This window comes from Sparus aurata, chromosome 23, assembly GCF_900880675.1.
Source record: "Sparus aurata chromosome 23, fSpaAur1.1, whole genome shotgun sequence".
Taxonomy (NCBI): Eukaryota; Metazoa; Chordata; class Actinopteri; order Spariformes; family Sparidae; genus Sparus; species Sparus aurata.
In genome coordinates, this window is record NC_044209.1 from 28,743,030 (window position 1) to 28,761,090 (window position 18,061).

The following is an 18,061-nucleotide window of genomic DNA, read 5'->3' on the forward strand; positions in this document are numbered from 1 at the left end:
TATTGCTTGTTTTTATCTTGTGTTCTTTGTCTTTTTTTGTAATATTCATTTATTGCAATTAGTGGGCATCTGTCTTTAAACCTCTCTTTATACCATATTGCTTTCAATCTTTTTTTAAGGCACCTTGAATTGCACTTGGATTTGTTTGAAAGCTGCTGTATTAATTTTGACAAAGCTCTTTGTGATATTGAGAGTGTTCATTGCCCTCTGGCGGACAACAGGCGTAACTACAGCTGCTGGAAAAGTTTTATACTGAAGGGCATAACCGGATGTGATTCTATACTCAATATATCTAACTTGAATTTGTAGAATTGTAGTTACCCAACGCGGCCACTAGAGGGCAGGTGTACTGTACACACGACATAATATATACACAGTAGCGACCGTGTCTGCTTCACGGTGCTGATAATAGTAATTAAATGAGATGAGAGTGCATCAAAATAACAGTTATTAACACGATCATAACAAATATTGATTCCGACATTGTACTTCTTGTTGTTAACTGAAGAGGGCAGCGTCGAGCCTGTTAGCAGTTTACAGTTTGCCGGAAACTCATTGGTAGAACAAGACGAAGAAGAAGAAGTAAACCCGCGATACCAAAGCAAAGAACATGGAACTGTATTCCAAATAATCACAACAGAACAGTTTTAACTTGATAAAGGAATTTTTTTTCGTTTTTAGACATTAACAACACACATGAAAGAAGAAGCGGACCCGTGCATAGACGTGCGCGACGTTACAACACGACCAAACAACCCGAAGTTTAAATGTTTTACTCACCTTAGCTAGTTCGTCGTTCGTGAAGAAAGTCTCAGAAAATGGAGGAAACTGTGATGGAATCGGAATCAGCAGAAACTTCGGGATCCACAACACAACAAGGGGTTTCTGACGCCTGGGAGACTGTCACCGCAGCGCTGGTAGGAAGGTTTTATCACTGGAATCAAGCAGCGAAATGACACACAAGCCGATATGGAGTAAACCGTGACCGCTGAATTCCGTTCAAATATTACCAGATTTAATGTTTTCTTGTTTTTAGCAATGGGTGGGAGATTACTTTGGACAATTTACTAATTAGTCTTGGTATTCTCTTCTATTCGGCATACATGAAACTCTTTATTTGCCTTTCTTTGATTTCCTGATTCTCTTTTTGCATATCTGTCTGCTACATTCTGCTAGCTAGCTGTTTGCCTGCTGATCTCTACACAACCCAAAGAAAGCTGTTTACTGTTAATGTTAACCATGATACATTTAGAAGTTATCAGCCTCATTATCATCATCATCATCATCATCCTTCCTCTCCCTCCTCTCAGGACAGTCTACTCTGATTCACAGAGTTAAAGTCAACCCCTGTGAGATGTCTGTATGAAATCTCTTTGGCCTGGTGTCTTCAAATTATACATTTTAGATCAGATGTACTAACATTCAACAGTTATCGCTCTGGGTGAAGCCACTGACCAAAGTGAAGCATATGAACCAAAACACAAGCCTGAGATCAGTTTGTGAAACTGCATGCGTGTCTGAAGAGATCATTCCTCCTGCTCCATGTTTCAGACGTCTCCTGGCTCCTCGGTGACGGAGCAGAACCTGTCAGACTCGTTGGGCGTGCTGTGCAGTCAGGGTCTGGGCCGGCTACTGGGCGGCTGGCTGCTGGAGATGTTACAGATGCGTCTGTCCTCCTCGGTGGTTCCAGAGTTCTGGTCTGGACTCAAACAGCCGGAGAACGAGCTGGAGGAGGGAGGCCGGGCCTGGGTTCTCCTCACCACGTTTCGGACTCTGTTAGGCCGACTGGAACCTTTCCTGTGTAAGTAGAAAATATAACGTGTGGATGAGTTCAGCACTTTCATTATATCAGCAACGATATTCAAACATCGACTGCTTTCTCCTCACAGGTGGTTTGGAGAGGCTGGGCCAGTGGCAGGACGAGGGCCGAGGGAGTCTCTGTGGTCCGGGGCCCCGAGGCCTCCAGGATCGGGCCTTCACCATCATCAGGGCGCTCCTCCTCTTCTCCCCCTCCCCGGTCCTCCAGGAGCGAGTGCTGGAGTTTTACAGCAGGACCTTCTCTGTCTATATGAACCAGGAGGGGGAGACTGAGGACGGGGCCGAGGTTCCTGATGGCCCCGAGGGAGGAGTGTGTCGGGGCTGCGGGGTCCCGACGCAGCAGTGCTGGTGTCAGGAGGCCCTGGAGCAGCTGCAGGAACTCAGCCACATTCTGTGAGTCACACACCTTGTAGTGATACATAAAGTTTTCTTCTTATCTGTACTTCATCTAACCAGCACACAGACACAGTTAGAGAAGAGCCACGGCTTTTAATTTAAGTTGAACATGCTTAAAAATTAAAATGACCACCAGGTTCCATAAAATCAAACACGTGCAAGAAGAAAACGAGCTTAAGACCCTCTAAAATGAACATTGCAGCCAAATTACAGTAACTACAGTCACATCTGTCCGTTCTGTAAACTACAGAAGTGTAATTTAAAAACTGATTCGATGGATCATTTCATTATATGTATTAAGAGAAAAGGCAGTGACTCAACATCTCGCACTGAAACGTTAAAATATCAAAAACCGAAACACTAGAAATACGGCAGGTGGTCTGTATCAATCATACAATCAGTACGGCACAGTGCAGGTCATGAGTTTATTAAGTGCTTCAAATGAGAATGTGTTTTTAAGTGTATTCGTGTGTGTGTAGTTCCAAACTCCAGTTGCTGGAGTGGGTCAGCTCCGAGGCCGTCACCTCCATCCTCCACAAGCTCATCGAGCAGCGGATGGAGCAGCACTGCAGGGGCGAATACGAGCGCTCCTTCCTGCTGGAGTTCCAGGAGGTAAAACATCCGTCAGTCTGTCCTGATCAGAGCGGCCTGGAGGTCTGGAGTCCGTCATCAGACTCACTTTAAATGTTTTCTGTGTGAGCAGTGGCTGGAGCTGGTGCTGGGCTGGCTCAGCAAAGTGTTTGCAAGCGAGGCGGACAGAGATGTAGCTGCTCCCGGCGTTCCCGGCGTTCCCGGCGTTCCCAGTGTTCCCAGTGTTCCCAGTGTTCCCAGTGTTCCCAGCGTTCAGGCCGGCCAGCCTGCCAGCTCCGTCCTGAAGCAGTGGAGGTGCCACATGCACCAGTTCTTCTGCAGGATCTACGTCAACATGAGGATCGAGGAGCTCTTCAGTATCATTCGAGGTGAAACACAAGACAAAACATCACTAAGCTAGCAGTTTCCCTTTGCTTCCAGTGTTTGTGCTAAGCTAGGCTAAATCTGTCCTGGAGTTATCTCTGTACCGGACATGGAGACATGAGTCCTGGTCGGTGAATGTTGCAGCAGTCGTTGTGTTGGCAGCAGAAATGTTTGGATAACATTAACATGCAAATGTTTCCTGACTTTTCTTGTTTTTCTATTTTTCAGATTTCCCAGAATCCAAAGCGGCCATTGAAGACTTGAAGTTTTGTCTGGAAAGAACCAATCAGAGACAGCAGCTCCTCACTTCACTCAAATCTGCCTTCGAGAGCCGACTGCTGCACCCAGGTCAGTCTGCAGCTTACAGACACAGTTCAGTGTTGGTTTGGTATAAAACAGCTTGTTTAAATAGAGTTTAAAGGAACAGTCCACCCCAAAAGAATAATCAGTCGTTATCTCGTCACCCACATGTTGATGGAAAGAGATAATGTGGGGGAAATAATGACCGGAGTTTTTGGGTGAACTGTTCCTTTAAATGATCCGGTCTTTGTTGCCTTCAGGAGTTCACACGTCGGACATCCTCACGGTTTACATCTCGGCCATCAAGGCCCTCCGAGAGCTGGACCCATCCATGGTCATCCTGCAGGTCGCCTGCCAACCAATCCGCAAGTACCTCAGGTGAGTCAGTTCACACTCACTTTTAATACAGTTTAATGTTTGTAGTTTATTTGGTTCTAATCTTTGTGCTCTAGTTTGGTATCAAACTTTATTTATTCACAGCAAACGATTCAAACAAAAAGACAAAAACAAATTAATATTGTGAGGAAGCTTCTACTTTACATCACTGTTGTCCGTGGTGTGTTCAAGGACTCGAGAGGACACCGTGAGGCAGATCGTAGCCGGTCTGACTGGAGACGCAGAGGGCTGCACAGACTTGGCCTCCGAGCTGTCCAGAGGCGACCCGGTGACTCTGGAGATGCAGGACAGTGACGAGGAAGGAAACGACCCAGAAGACTGGACCCCTGATCCGACCGACGCCGTCCCCGGTCAGACAACACAGGAAGTGTTATTTCTGCTGCCTGTTGGATTTTGATTCGATTTTAAATTTGACTGTTTACTTCTTCTTTTTTTTTAGATAAAATGGGCTCCAAGCGCCGTTCGTCTGACATCATCAGCCTGCTGGTCAGCATCTACGGCAGTAAAGACATCTTCATCGATGAGTACAGAGCCGTGCTGGCTGACCGACTGCTGCACCAACTCAACTACAACACTGCCAGGTACAACCAACACGCTCTGAACCAAGGCTCACATTTTCTGGTTGTTTTGACAAAGGCTGTCTCCAAAGTGTCTCGTCTGTTGTTCTTCATGTGCTTCTGTCCTCTGTTGTGTGTTTGCAGGGAAATCCGTAACGTGGAGCTGCTGAAGCTTCGGTTCGGAGAGTCTCACATGCATTACTGCGAGGTCATGCTGAAGGTGAACACGGCTGGACTCTGTAGTTCTGTCATCCTCACCACAACGATCATTTCTGAATCATGCACTGATCTCATCAAATTATCAGATTGAAAATATTCATAAAACACAGAATAAAATATGAAAACAGTCGGTGAAGGAAAAACATGCAGGACAAGATTTTCAGTGCACTGTTAAGAATAACTCTGGGATACAAATTAACCAAAAAACTAAAGAAAATTAAAAAAGTCTTTCAATATAAATAAGTGTGTTAATAGAAGGTGCTGATAGCAGCATTATAATAATCAGAATAATCAGTAAGCCCTCTCTGTCTGTCAGGACATGGCCGACTCTCGCAGGATCAACAGTAACATCCGTGAGGAGGAGTCGAGGCTGAGCGAGGAGGAGCAGCCGCCGCTGTCCCTGTCCTCCATCATCCTGTCCTCGGAGTTCTGGCCTCCGCTGAAGGAGGAGAAGTTGGAGCTTCCTCCACTCGTCCTGCAGGCCATGGAGGCCTACACACACCGCTACGAGAAACTCAAGGTGGAGTTTACCTGCTGCTGTGCAGCGAGTCACTGAGTGTCCAACCAGGATGCTTTCGAATTTCTGACCATTTTCAAAAATATCACTTATTTTTCTTTCCTTTGAATATGAAACCTGCTGCAACTAATCACACAGTCAACAAGCTGTCCTCTTTATTTTCATTTATTTACTAAAGAGCCTCTTTTGAAAACATCTGTAGTTGATGCATTCAAGGACAGTACGACAGCTGACGATTTAGAGTTGGCTTTTTAAGAAACAATTGGTAGAACAGAATTTTCAGCCTTGATGATGTTCTTACATTTCTTGTTTTGTCCACAACACAAAATATTCAGTTACATCTCTGACAGACGTTTCCTGATGTCAGAGTTTCTCCGACAGTCACACTTTAATGTTTCTTCCTCGTTGTTTTGGACGCCACAAAATGTCCGTTACAGCAATGCAAAATTCTGCAGCATTTGTGTAAATTTACCTTGTGTGTGTAAATTTGCCTTTTGTGTGTGTAAATTTACCTCTGCCTACCCGTGTGTGAACAGAAGCTAACAGCAGTTTGTCTTGTGTGCTTCAGGCCATGAGGACGCTGAGCTGGAAGCCTCACCTGGGCTCAGTCACTCTGGACGTGGAGCTGGAGGACCGCACGCTCACCAACCTCACCGTCTCCCCGATCCACGCTGCCATCATCCTGCACTTCCAGGAGAAAAGTACGACCTCTCGATTCAAACTGATTTCATGTCTTTGCTTGTTTTCCTCTTTCTATAACCGGATTATAAAAGAATTGTGAAATGTATCTGAACAGTTCTTGTCTGCCGTCTTAATGAGACAGCAGTTATTAACCTGCATCATTTAACTGGCTATTTTTATGCTTTTGTGTTTGTGCACGTTAAGTGATGAGAATATTTGCTCCAAACTATGTTGAAATCTAAATTATAGTGACTTTCACCATTTCACTGCACCTCCACGTGCATTTCAGCTAGTTAATGTTTTTCTAATGAAGACTTGAAAATGTAAGTGGAGGTGAAATTAGCCGTGACCTGACTGTCTGTCGACCATCAGGTTCTTGGACTCTGGAGGAGCTCAGTGTGAAACTGGGCGCCCCGAAGGAGCTGGTGCACAGGAAGCTGGCTCTGTGGCAGCAGCACGGCGTGCTGAGGGAGGAGGCGGGAGGACGCTACTACGTGGTGGAGACGGGCTCGTCCAAAGAGAAGATGGAGAGAGGCGTGATGCTGATCGACAGCGACGAGGAGAGAGACTCCAACACCACCACCCAGTCTGAGCAGAGGGAGGAGAAGCTGCAGGTACACACACACACACACACACACACACACACACACACACTAAACAAGATGAACAGTGACTGAAGAAGAATCTCAACCCGCCTGTTCTTCCCTGCAGCTGTTCTGGGCCTACATCCAGGCTATGCTGACAAACCTGGACAGCATGACGCTGGACCGCATCCACTCCATGCTGCGGATGTTCGTCGCCACGGGACCCGTCGTCACGGAGATGGACGTCAACGAGCTGGAGGCCTTCCTGCAGAGGAAGGTCAGGGACCATCAGCTGATGGTGTCTGCAGGCGTCTACAGACTCCCCAAATCCAACTGATGACGGACAAACTTCTCCAGTGTGACGCTGCGTTCACGTGCTGTGGGAAATATGGGAAAATCCTGTTCTCCTCAGCTGTTGGGAAGAAGTTCTTCAGTTTCAGGGCGATCCAGCAGAATTTCCACCAGCATGTCAAAATGGACTTTCCTTTTACGTGAATGTCCTTTATGAGGACCATTCCTCTGAAGGGTTTTGGTTTTCAAAATAAAAGCACCACCACCACCCAAACACCAGTGCACAGTGATGATGCTGAAACTGGAAATTAAGTTGTTATGAAGGTTATTGGTGTCAAACACTGACGTATAAAACTGATGTATTATTATTATAAAAGCTCTCGCGTGTTGTCTGAGCTGAATCAACCAGGGACACATTTTTATTTCCATTTTTCCTTTCATATCCGAAGCAGGAGACACGTTTCCTGTTTTGCAGCACCCATCATTGTCTGAAACACAACACTGAAACACTAAATTTCCCTCACTATCTAAAGCTGTTTTTCACCCAATCAACGCTGGTTCTGTTCACGATTCTTGGTGTTATGTAGAGAACCAGCCCCCGTTTTCCTTCTTGTTCGAAGGATCCAAATGTGAAATCAAGGCAGGAGGTGTATAATTAGTTTTATATTTTAGTAAACCTTCGAATCACATATTGATTACTGTTCCACTCAAAGCACTGGCCTGTATGAGGAAATATTTACAGATAGAAACAATAACTCTGGATTTATTGCTTTATTTGGATTTTGACACGTTTGCTAGGCAACAGAGATTTACAATAAAAAAACAACCACATACTATTAAGGAACATTCCGGGCTTGTAGTCTTGGATTACGGCCTCATTAAAGTGAAATAAGGCAGACAGACTTTAAACTGCACTCATCACACCGGTTAATGTGTCTGTTACAGTTTAGTAACGAATGCAACCAGTTCCCTTTCAATAACATACTTTAACTGTATTAAGACGAGACAAATAAATGAAAACATCAGCACATAACAGTGAGTCACTCAGTTAAAAAGGTCCATTCCAGTGTTTTTGTATCTCTCACTCATCTAACCACCAGATTTCAGAGCGGATTGTTGTTCGTCAGTTATGAATGCATTTTCTCTAATCTCACATGCAGCAGCTGTTTTCTTGCAGAGACTTTTCATCTGCGCATGATGTTCTGTGATGGATTGTCTCAAGCCAGATGTCATAATGAAGCTGAAAACACATTTCAGCAGGAAATGTTCGTCCCACACCTCCATTAGAAACTGGTGGAACAAAAACATACAGATGACTTTTAGCCAAACTTACAGAACAGAAGTTGGCATGAAAGAAAATGTGATGAGGTTCGTCCTCTGAGGATGGAACGGCTCAGTTATTATCGGCCCCTGTTCAATATATTTAAGATTTCTTGTGTTAAAGGGGAAAATGTAAATTGCTGCAGTAAAAGTAAAGGCACGAGGTCGCCACAACTACACGGAGTGCACCAATACCACGAGCACTGGTCAAGATATTGGTGTTACATCATTATACGGATATGATCATATAACTTAAGTGCACACAGTCATTATATCCAACTACTGATGATTATTGATCAAAAATGGAGGTAAATATCGAGGTGTTTGGTCAAAAACATCTCAACATTTGATCTGATCGCCCAGTTCAACATATTCACATCACATTTCACAGCAGTCTGCAGTCACTCACTGAAACTGTGGTTGAACCTTCACGAGCCAAATCATTTAGGGTTTGGACTGTTTGTCCAGTTAACAGAACATGAAACCACCTCGGCCTCTTGGAAATGTTTTTCACTGTTTTCTGATGTGTTTTTATAGACAGACTGATTGTAATTGCAGTTCAACAGACTTAATAGTTTAGCCATTTTTAGAGCCGGGAGCTGGGATGACATGAACTCTGTAGTTTCACTCTGACGTTCTAGTTTCACGGTCACATTCTCAATGAACGTCTTGTGTTCTAGAGGAAATGTTAACGTTGGCACTAATGTAAATGTTAGGATTCAACCTCCTGGAAGCATGAACCGACTGAAAATGTAATTTTAAAGCGGGCAGGTGGTTGCAGAGATGTTTTAGACGGAGCTCCATTTTTAGGCACCACAGTCCAACGAGCAACGATCTGAAGCACCGCAGCACGCTTCAAATGTGATCTGTAGCAAAAGGACTAAAATTCAAAAACACCAGAATGATCCTTTAACCTCCGGGCTGTTATGTGCAGTCAGTGCTGACAGACTGTTAATCCCTCCGCCTGCGTTACATTCAGTAGAGCAGACTGACCTGTAGTTGTGTCATAACTTGGCGCAGTTAATATTCAAACATTCGTGTCTGAAACAGAACTCTGATGTCCTAAGGCAACGTTTCCCAATCTTGTTTCAATGTTTTCTGTGCGAGTGCTGAGCGATGAGCGTCGGCCTCTCAGCAGCACTTCTTCCCTCTCTTCCTGCGGTCTCGGTCTCGCTGGGCGTTCATGTTGACCGTGTCCTTCTCCCGCTCTCGTTCCCGCTCGGCTCGGTTCTGGCTCTGCTTCTTGGCCCGGAGCACCATGTGTGTGAAGGCCATGAACATCTGAGGAATGCAACAGAACAAGTCAAGACTGAGCCTGCACAGTTACTGGAGCGTGTTAGTGAGTTAAAACAATGAGGGTTGATTTACTGATGATTGATGAACTATAATAATTACTTAAAGCTGGCTGGTAATGATCACACCCCTACTCAACAACAGGACACTACACTGACAGAAGGACTTGTGTATTAAATAAGCATCATTTAATTTCCCAATATAATGCTATCATTATTATTATCATTACTGTATTTATTTGTTTTACAGACTCGTCCTGTAACAGAACTCCCAAAAGCTCCAAAAACTTGGTCTTTCGCCCAGATTTTCAATCGTTTGTGTATTTAACCTCATCTTTGTGTATGGAAGGTGTTATTCTGTCTTGCGAGACTGTTTGTTTAGTTTTATGAGAGATTTTCTGTTGAAACCTTTTGGAAAACTCTTCAAGGCTTCAAGAAATATAATATAAAAATGCTCAATCAGAGAAGTATTAGTATGACGAGCTGACTGAGTGGACCAGAGTTCGTGTCCCGCCTGTAATCAGAGTTTTGTTCTATGGACTTTTACAATTAGACTGAGTTTGGTTTGGTTTTGATAAAGTTCTCATTCACTTTGGATTTCACACAGGAGAGGAGCAGCCGCCGTCATCAAAAATAAAATAATCACAGTTTGAGGTTTCGACTGATGAGACACAGACGAGAACGTGCAGCATTCACAGTTTATGTATGACACATGTCAAATAGGAGCTTATGGGGATTCTGTATAAAGTAATATAAATCTTACCTCTTCTACATTTATGTTCTCTTTGGCGCTGGTCTCGAACACCCGAACTCCCATCGACTCCCCAAAACGCACAGCATCCTGGGTATCCACCTGCTTCCTGGCAGGGTCGTCGTTTTTGTTTCCCACTGAGAGAGAAAAGAACATTTTCTTTTATTTCTACTCTTTCAGGACGAGTGCAGGCTGGAACCATTCCAACTGTTTATTATCTTTCATCACTCTGAGTGTTTAGTGACACCACAGCCTGATGAACTAATGATGAACTAATGATGAACTAATGATGAACTAATGATGAACTAAAGATGAACTAAAGATGAACTAATGCCTTTCTGCCACTTCCAACCAAAAATGTCTTAAAATATCTCAAACAGTCATATTGAGATTCATTTAATCAAAAACAAACAAGTTGAACTTTGTAATTTCTTTTAGAATCTCACATTTTAGACACACAGAACAGACAGGAAGCTTTATTCAGCAGCAAGAACTTTCCTTTTTCACTCGAGAACTTTATTTTTATTTGTGAAGCTGTAACGATTTTCCAGCTGTTTTATAATCAATTTTTCCTTTCAGTCATTTTTCTAGCAAACTTTTGCAGGTTTCAGCTTCTTAACTGAGGATTTGCTGCTTTTATTTGTCATTTATGAGTATTTGAGTGTTTTGTAAAATTGTGATGCCTTCTTTCACATTTATTTTTATGTTTTCACATTTAAACTAGACAAAACTACTAATTGATTAAAAGTAAAAAAAAATAGATATATATACAAAAAACCCAGCATCATTAGTTGCTGCCCCTCTATTTGAAACTGAGACTGTCCAGCTAATGAATGTGCCATCTGAACACAGATAACGTGATATTACCAGCTGTGTGTGAAGGAGCGATATCACAGCTTCTTCCTTCCTGCTGCCGTCAGACTGAACGACCAGCGCCGCTCGCAGCAGATCACACACATCAGAACTGACTGACCGTAATACTAACGTATGCCAACTGTGCAATACTGATATTCAACCAAGTGTAATATCAAGTTCATTTCACTAGTAACCAGTCACAATTGTACTGTGTAAAGACAAATTTACATTAATATTACAGCAAAGTTCTGTTTTCTCGTTAACCCAACCAATTACAGTGTTTCCATGTAATGCACCATTTTCATGTACATGTACCCATGATGATCTCTTTTCTTTTTCTCCTCGGCTGCTGTAACGATGCATATTTATCTTATTACGATTCTTAAACTCACATGAATGCAGCTGACTCACCCAGGATCTTGCAGACGTTGTCACAGTTCTGGGAGATCTCATTTAACCACCTCTTAACATTTACAAACGACTCTGGATTTGTCACGTCATAAACAATAATGACACCGTGTGTGTTCCTGTAGTACCTGGAGGGAGACAGATGAAACACAATGAGCTGAATACACCACCATGACATCATCAAAGTGACCATGAAAGCTGTTTTCATCTGGAGGTTTTTACGTTGATGTGATGGTTCTGAATCTCTCCTGGCCCGCTGTGTCCCAGATCTGCAGCTTCACTCGCTCTCCGTCGATGTCCACTGTTCGGATCTTGAAGTCGACGCCGATGGTGGTGATGTAGCTGCCTGCAGGACACCAGAGCACCGTCACAAAGTCTGAGTGGCAGGCAATCTTTACAAACCAGGTTGAATTTTTGTGATTTGACCGTCAGCAACAACATGAACAACCACCTGATCTCACAGATAGCAAACAACCCCAAACATCAGACAAGATCATCCAAACCATCGGCTGAATACGTTATTTACGTTTTGCAGAGAGACGCAAAATACAGACTCTTTGGGTTTTGGACTGCTGGATGGAGAATAGAAGCAATCTGAAGACGTCACTTTGGACTCTGGGAAGATTGCAATGAAAATGTTTCCAGTTTTCCAACATTTGATTAATCAATTAATTGTAAAATTAACTGCAGCCCTTCATTTAATTTCCATCTGTTTGGTGTAAAGGGACTTTGAGTGGAAATGGGAAGAAATGTGTTTTCTTCCAAATGGGCACAGCTTTGCGGATGACGCATGTTTGATATTTAACTCAGTCAACATGTTAGAGGAAGGTTTCTGTCATTGTCTTTATCGTCCACCTTTTCCACAAAATGTCTGTAAACTGTTGCCTCCTCGTCGAGCTCCTGACAGGTTGGGACAGCTCTGTGTAACACTGGAGAAGATAAGATGACTTTGATAAAATTCCTCTAATTCTCTGTCTAATGTGAGTCTGATTATTTTATTCCAGTATGGAGACTTCCTAGTCTGGGATGCTGTATAAATACCAGCCGTGGTGCTGAGGCGTTCACTGACATCTGACCTGCAGCAAACTGTATTAACTCACCAGAGAAGGAGTTGTCTGCAAAGCGGAGCAGAAGGCTGCTTTTTCCCACATCTGAGAAACAGAAACAGATCAGAGGGACGAGATTAGCAGGTAACTCACTTTGAGGAAATGAATGTGACCAATCAGGAACAGTCAAACCAGTTATGACGAGACCGTCCCATCCTGAGTGACAGCCTCCTTACAGTAAACACACATCGCACCAAAAGTGAAACTGAACTGTGTGATCAGAATGAAACTAAAATCTAAATAATGATGATGTATCAATAACCTGCACAGCAACTTCCTGCCCAGTGATGAAAGAATTCCTCCCTCCATGAAACCAGGAATTATCGTTAAGGAAATCTCTCAAAAGAATGTAAAACTCTGATAACATCTTAAGGAATTCACCTCCTGTGTGAATAAATCCCCAAAGTTAAGTCAAAAGGCATCAGAGAGAGAGAGAGAGTCGGACATCACATCCTGGATTTGAGGATTTATCTGGACCGAACCAGAACCAGAACCAGTGACTGTGGAGACAAACCAACACTCTTCTGGTGACTCTGATTCAGTTTGTGTCCAGTTTGAATTAAGTGTGTTTCACAATGAGTTAACGAGGCGATAAAGCTTGTCACAGTTCTATTTTTCGGTTTAGTAAAGAAAAAAAAGGTGTCAAAATATTTCCTTTCTTCACATTTTGTGAGTTTACTTTGTAGGCCAAATCAGGAACTGGCTGTTCTTCCATCTCCGGGCTGAAACTACGGGCCATCAGAGTATCAGCTCTTGAGCTATAAAGTGGTGTTAGGAGACAGGCCAGGCCGAGGCTAGCTGGTTAGCATGCTAACTTCAGTAGAGATCTCTGCAACACAGAACAAAGACGCCTTTGATATAATGTGAACTGTAGTTTCTTCACACTCTGCTACTATTTTTAATTTTATAAACCTCAAATTCTGCCCACATTTTACAAACTGCCCCTCTAAAATGAACATGTGAGAGTGAACTATTCCTGCTTCTGTTTTCTTGTGTGTTTTTTGTGTTTTGTATGTGTCGTGTACACAACTGGAGGCTTTTCTTTCAGAATCAATAAAGTATCCGTCTCTAAAAGTCAGTGCTTTTGTTAACTGGATTCCTCAGAATTGGAAGCAGCTGAAAAAAGACATTAGATTTTGTGTTTTGAAAGCTCGACAGAAAAGCTTTGACTTCTAACACATTAATGCAACTTGTCACTTCTGAGAACTCCATAAATGAACCTTAGATTAATGAAAGTGTACTAACTGGAGTCTCCAATGATGAGCAGCTTAAAGAGATGATTGTAGTCCTTCCCCGCCATCTTGATGACCTTTTACTGAATGTCCAAGTAAAATCAGTCTGATAGGAGGAGGTGATATTCCCAGTCTCCCCAGTGTTTGTTTTTATTTCCACCTCCCGATGCTACGAGCTCAGAGCAGCACAAGAGTTTGTCCAGAAATCACAGGCAGTCCGATACCAACACGAGGACATTTCCAGTTGAATTCCGACACTTCTTAGTTTGGGTTTATGCTCGAGTTTCAGTTCAAGCGATCACATCACTTTCCTTGGTTTCAAAGTGAAACCACAGCAGGCAGCAGAAAACAAAATGCTTCTGAGGAGCTTTATGATTCATGCTTGACGGCTGAGCGTGATCGCATGGTTCCACCTTAGTTCCAGTTCAACCCAGTGACACTCCTGCCGGGGATTTCCAACTCCAACGACTCAGATTCTTACATTCGGTCGTTGATGTTTAAATTCACAGTTGTGTCAGTGCAGCGTGGACACTCCCTCCTTTCTCCTTTGAACGCAGTCCCACATCCAATCTTCACAGAGGTCTAAGCACCGACAGTCACACATCTAAAGCGCCAAAATTGAGGGATTTGACATTGTGTGGTTGTTGCTCTGACAGCTTATCATAAATCCAGTTATTGCCAGTTATTGCCCTGAACGCATCCACGGCTCACTCATTAACTCCATCCCTTTAAAAGAAGAAGTGAGAAACTGAGGCGTTCCTCTTTTTCAGTAGTGGGTACATCTGCTGAGGTTCCTTTAAGCTGATCCACTTAATTTCTCTTCGGTTCCTCTGGTGGCTGTGTGAAAAGTCAACCCTTCCCTGTTTCATTACATGAGGAGGGCTCTCTCGCTTCTTGCTTCTTTATCCCAGGTTTAAAAGATGCTAAACAAAAGACAGATGAGGGGAAATAACAAGAAGTTAGAAAGAAATCACATCCATCAGGCGGCTCACCACTTTTACTGTGAGTTAATTTAATTGCTGTGTGCATTGTTTGCCCCTCCTTACCTCCCTCCTTGCTCCTCAAACGACAGCTGAGTCACTAAATATAACTTCCTCATCCTGCTTTATCCACCCCCATCCTATAACTTAGCAGTTAGCTGAGCAGCAGCAGCAGCAGCTCCCTGAGAGTCTCTCTGTGGAGCTCCCTGTCTTTTCCTCACTGCCACCGACACAAACAGGGAAGTAAAACAGTGGCGCTCGGCTGGCAGGCTGGCGGACGCTGGCACAGCTTTCCATGAAAACAGGAAAGGTTGCCACTGCCTTTGAAAGTCATTAGTGAGACCTTGCTAATGCGAGCTAATCTAGCCCCAACAGTTACTCATCTGCGCGTCAAGACCCGAACACGAATCTGCGCTTGAAAATCTTCGATCTAATGTTTGTTTGTATACAAGCAAAGGTAAAAACACCTCTCAGGACGTTATTATAGATCTTGTTAAATCTTATTTTTGGTCATCTTTCATTCGGCTTTGTTTGTGTCCCCCAAAATGCGCCTGCTTTAATAAAAATATAACACATCTGAGTGTTTTTGACTTCTTTACGTAGAATTCCTGAGACGTCACCGTCAGTTGGTCATCAGAAGGTCGACGTTAACCTGATGTGTACCTGCGTGTTGTGGAGAACCGGCTACAGTCAAACTGGACTTAGTTAACCTGGTTGTATCTAAGCTGTTAGAGCCCGGTGGTCTGTGTGACACTGATCAAAAACTCACCTTGCCTGACAGGTTCTACGTTCAAGGGGACGATACGCCAAACTCCCCCCGAAAACCTACATTTTTGTGGAAATCCGAGTCAATGACGGTTCTCTTAGCCATGAAGTAACTTGTATGTACATGTGAATAACGACCTGCAACTGTTCATTAATTCGGCACACAGATGTAGACGTGTCCGGACGCTGAGGTGTAGTTTATTTGCATTGTCATGTTAAGTTTCGGCCGTACGTCTCGTTGTACGAGCGGCACGACACAGCGAATAAAACCAACATTTCTTCAAGTTAGGCGCCGAATACTTCAACCGGAGAACCAGAGAGGACATAACACTTGATACGATTTTTAATCCGTGCCTGATTAGACTCGTCCTGTTGTTAGAAAGCGAGAAGACTTTAAAAGCTCCAGATGTATTTACCCAGTCTGGAGCGACGGTCTGCGGGCCTGACCCCGGCCTGCCACCGACTCGCTCTCTACGCCAAGACGTCAGAAAACTTCCCACTTCTTGGAGAAACTTTGGCTCGGCCATTTTTAAAAACACTTACTCTGGTCGTTGTGGTGAGCTTGGTGCTCCGTCGGTGGGTCATAGCTACAGGTCCGCGCCCTGCAGACGTTGTGTTAGTCCCGGTGGAACCCTCTGGATCTCCGCTCCGGTCGGAATGTCTCCCCGCCGACCGACCGACCGACCACACCTGCCTGTGTGCAGCTGATGACCCACTGTCATCATCTGATGCTGCCTTCACGTCATGTGGGAAAAACCACGATAACCGCCGAGTGCCAAAATACTCTGTGGCCAATAGATTTAAAGAAGCGAACACATTAAAAATGTAGCATTTAACAAAATATATATCCAGCAAATCTATCTTTAATGCACTTATTCTACCACTGTTGACATCCGATTGCTTTCTGGACACGGATGGAAAATGTATATATTTTGTGAAATCAATCATGAAAAAAAAGTCAAAATTGACTGTAAATGTGCCTTTTTATATTTTGAGCGTGATAAACACGACACTGAATTCTATTGATTTTATTTAATGATACCACATTTTATTTAATAATACCATATTACACACAGTTACTAAATCAGGTTTAAAAAAACAGAACTATACAGCAAGAGGAATAATGTTTATTTTATGTTTTGTTTCTCCCTCAATTATATTTCCTTTTTTTAATTTGTATTTCTTTTATGAATCATTATTTGTTATTTATTTAAGATCATATATTTGATTCTCTGTGCCATCATGTGGATTACATGCAGTGATTGAATGTAATTGAGGACATTTACTCAAGCACTGTAAATTAGTACAATTTTTAGTATCTGAGTACTTTCCATTTTCTGCTACTTTATTCTTCCACTCAACCACATTTTGGATCCAACAATTGGCATTTTACTCTACAACATGTATTAGATAACTTTAGTTACTAGTTACATTGTAGATTACAGGCTGTATCAGTGCCAAAGTACCAGTAATGCACTTTTTAATTAATTTAAAACACACAAGTCAAGTCAATAATCAGTTGACCCCTGGTATACAAATATGTAAACATAAGTATAATTTACTTTTACTTGTAACTTTGATACTTGAGTACATTTCTTGACAAAAAAATACTTTTGATACTTGTGCTGTCACTATCAGATACTTTAAGACATTTACTTGTCCAATTCTAAATGTGCAGCATTTGCTTAGTTCCTGTTGAGCTTGAGAATTATGTCTCATCTCAGTCTTGAATTTAAAAACTACTGTCATCATTATGAGACCAGGATAATTCAAAAAGAGCTGCAATGAAACTGTCAATGAAGACACACCTCACACTGATGTCGCCATCCCAGTTTCAACATTGCAACAGCAGCCAAACCAGCGTCCGGTCACCGGTCAGCACTGAGTCATCTTTCCGTCCACAGAAGTGTTTCACCATCACACACACGGCTCGGACGAGTTGTAAAAATGTCAGAAATACATTAGAGGGGCTACATTAGAATGAATCCCAAATAAAACTGTGATCATCTACTTTTTAAAGGATTTAAAGCAGCACAGGACCTAAAATCCTTCTTGGACATATGACAGTTCTTTAATGTTTGATCGAACACGGATGCAAGAAGAACAAACTCAGTCTTTTAGATTTTTATATAATTATAAAGAGTTGGGAACAATCTGATCCGATATCACTATCGGGTGTCAATACTGATGTAACTCACTTACAGGACATTTGACATTTGATCAATCCTGCGATGGAATCTGGATCGGTGATGTTGGTCCATAGTCTTATCACATTTTAACTCCCAATGCAGTTTTCTCTCCGACACCAGTTTCAATGTGAAGCTGACTTAACCTACAGTTGAATTTAATTGCTTTAGAATACATTTAAATGTAATGCAGAGACAATATTAACACATGGCTTTACTGGAGCCAAAACTCCTTCAAACAGGATTTTCACCATGATCCTTTTTGGTCGCCTCAAGATAAAAGTTAAAAAACACAAACTTCCTCTACAGAGAGCGTCACTGTTCATCTGCCTGGGTCAACATTTAATGTCAGCTATTAAATATATCCCACTGATATCAAAACTAACATGATACTGATTCTTTCAACACACATTATGCAGTTTTACGTAATGGCATACTAATACATATTTCTCT

The 18,061-nt window shown here is 42.8% G+C and overlaps 2 protein-coding genes across 3 annotated transcripts; one reads left to right on the top strand and one right to left on the bottom strand.

Moving 5' to 3' along the window:
• Positions 1 to 533: 533 nt before the first annotated feature.
• anapc2 (anaphase promoting complex subunit 2) lies at positions 534 to 7,553 on the top strand. Of its 2 annotated transcripts, XM_030406439.1 has the most exons (15): positions 534 to 917; positions 1,552 to 1,801; positions 1,890 to 2,211; positions 2,694 to 2,826; positions 2,918 to 2,992; positions 3,029 to 3,173; positions 3,397 to 3,516; positions 3,729 to 3,846; positions 4,036 to 4,214; positions 4,304 to 4,445; positions 4,566 to 4,641; positions 4,957 to 5,160; positions 5,726 to 5,858; positions 6,211 to 6,452; positions 6,550 to 7,553. In XM_030406439.1, exons 1-15 carry the CDS (start codon positions 819 to 821, stop codon positions 6,757 to 6,759), a joined length of 2,448 nt encoding a protein of 815 aa, XP_030262299.1. In that variant the 5' UTR covers positions 534 to 818; the 3' UTR covers positions 6,760 to 7,553. The 2 variants fall into 2 exon arrangements, with proteins under 2 accessions (XP_030262299.1, XP_030262298.1); XM_030406438.1 differs by having other exon boundaries at positions 535 to 917; positions 2,918 to 3,173.
• On the bottom strand, positions 7,470 to 16,168 carry LOC115574821 (ras-related protein Rab-35). The gene is made up of 7 exons (XM_030406442.1): positions 15,966 to 16,168; positions 13,691 to 14,600; positions 12,440 to 12,490; positions 11,562 to 11,685; positions 11,343 to 11,467; positions 10,089 to 10,213; positions 7,470 to 9,314 (listed from the first exon to the last, which is right to left on the bottom strand). Exons 2-7 carry the CDS (start codon positions 13,743 to 13,745, stop codon positions 9,165 to 9,167), a joined length of 630 nt encoding a protein of 209 aa, XP_030262302.1. The 5' UTR covers positions 13,746 to 14,600; positions 15,966 to 16,168; the 3' UTR covers positions 7,470 to 9,164.
• Positions 16,169 to 18,061: the final 1,893 nt, after the last annotated feature.